Raw genomic sequence first — 1,872 nt, 5'->3', positions numbered from 1 at the left:
TGGCCTCCCAGAGTACTAGGGACCTTCGTTTTGTTTCCTGCTATGCAGTACTGAGAACAGTATCTGGCAAGAAATGAGTGCATAAATATTTATTGAAAACACTGCTTGTAAGAATGTAATTTTGAGAGGTAGAAAACAGGGTACTCGTGTAAAAGCGTGTTGCTTGAGTGACAGTCCCGTCTACCTTTTCTTTGTATTGCTTGCCATAGGTTTTCTTCCAGAGCCGCCAGTGATGATCCAGGGTAGGATCTTTCTGCAGTTGTGCCATTGCAGAGCAGCACGCCAAGAGCACCCAAACCAGCCTTTTCATTCTGTTTAAGGAAAGGTAACACAGAAAGTGTAGCTGTTAGCTTCATCTATTGTGACCATACTTTTTCATAACAAAAAATAGCAATACAAAGTCCATCAAAGGGATGACTATTATAAATCAGAATTATACAGGAAACTTCCTGGGGTATATAGTCACAGGGAATAGCTGCAGATTTATGCCTGAAATACTACTTCCAATACTTAGTAACACTTTAAAAAGTAATTTTCAAAAATTTTCCAATATCTGGTAAATCAAACACATCTAGGGGATTAAAAAGCAGGGGTTTTCCAGGATTTGCCAACAAATCTAATCAAGAGAAATCCTCTTTCCAAAAAAAAAAAAAATTATCCTTAAGAAGAGGACAAACCTCTGAAAAATCAGTTTATCTTCTGAATTTTTGAATTATGAGCTTTTCTTAACTTGTCTATTTAAATATCTACAACTTTTAGAGATAGTTAAAAGACAACTCCCATTCATTGCTTTCACATCCTTAGGTAATTTTCCTTTCTAAACTCTTTTTTTCAATGATCAAATATCTATTTCAAATGAAGCAATTAACTACTCTTTTTCAAAGAGACTTTAACACAAATTCAGTGACTAGTTCCCTCAACCTGGATTCTACTTCTTTTCCGTTGCTTTGTAGTTCAAAACATTTGGAATGAACCATATAAACCTTCAAATTATATTCCAAAGAAAGCCATGATTCAGCCTCAACTTAGAGGCTCAAGCAAACACTAACTTTAAAAAAAAAAAAATAGACTCGTTTTAATCAGAAAGAGAAGAGACAAATTAAGTGACATGATTTTTTAGTTTACTTCCTGTAACCGAAGATTTAAAACCTGGCACGCAGAGCGAGCTAAAAAACGTAAACAGAGCATTTAAAGACCAAAGACAGAAGAAGAATAAAACAGTACATACATGATAGAACCAGCAGGTGCTCCCGTGGTAAGAGTCCTTGAATTTGTGAGCTCTCTCCAAAGAGTTCAGAGGCAACAAGGAAACTTCAGTCAAATTGACTTTAAAAAGAAATTGGAACTTGTCACATGAGGTATCTGCAATGAGGAAGTGAACTTTCATTTCAGTTTCATTTAAAATCTGACTAGATCAGCTACCTCTAGCCCTCTCCCTGTGGCCCTGGGGACAAAATGGGTACAGTAAGCTATCAGGAAGACCCCCAGTAGAGGGGATCAGTGGAACAAACTCAAAGCAAAGTAAGAACAGTACAAGTTTACCCTTTAATCCTTCATTTTGATAGTTCACTTTATTTTTATTTTTTTTTCCTTTTTTTTTTATTTCAGCATATTACTGGGGTACAGATGTTTAGGTTACGTATGTTGCCCTTGCCCCCCCTCCCCTCCAAGTCTGAGTTTCAAACGTGTCCATCTCTTGGATGGTGCGCATTGCACTCTTTGTGTATGCATATACCCGTCTCCTCCTCTCCCTCCCCCCTCCCCCCTGCCCGACATCCAATAGATGTTATTCTTATATGTACGCTTATGTGTTGATCAGTTAATACCAATTTGATGGTGAGTACATGTGGTGCTTGTTTTTCCATTCTTGGG

The 1,872-nt window shown here is 37.4% G+C and overlaps 1 protein-coding gene across 1 annotated transcript in view; it reads right to left on the bottom strand.

The window, feature by feature from the left end:
- Positions 1–1,407, bottom strand: part of CTSS (cathepsin S) — a 30,483-nt gene extending 29,076 nt beyond the window's left edge. The window contains exons 1-2 of the mRNA XM_012658844.1: positions 1,229–1,407; positions 185–311 (exon numbers count right to left, since the gene is read on the bottom strand). Of these exons, the coding sequence (XP_012514298.1) occupies positions 185–310 (126 nt within the window). The 5' untranslated portion in view covers position 311; positions 1,229–1,407. The remainder of the gene's footprint in view (positions 1–184; positions 312–1,228) is intronic.
- Positions 1,408–1,872: the final 465 nt, after the last annotated feature.

This window comes from Propithecus coquereli, unplaced genomic scaffold (assembly GCF_000956105.1).
Source record: "Propithecus coquereli isolate 6110/MARCELLA unplaced genomic scaffold, Pcoq_1.0 Scaffold59, whole genome shotgun sequence".
In the NCBI taxonomy this organism is placed as follows: domain Eukaryota; kingdom Metazoa; phylum Chordata; class Mammalia; order Primates; family Indriidae; genus Propithecus; species Propithecus coquereli.
This window is presented reverse-complemented; position numbering and strand designations above follow the sequence as displayed.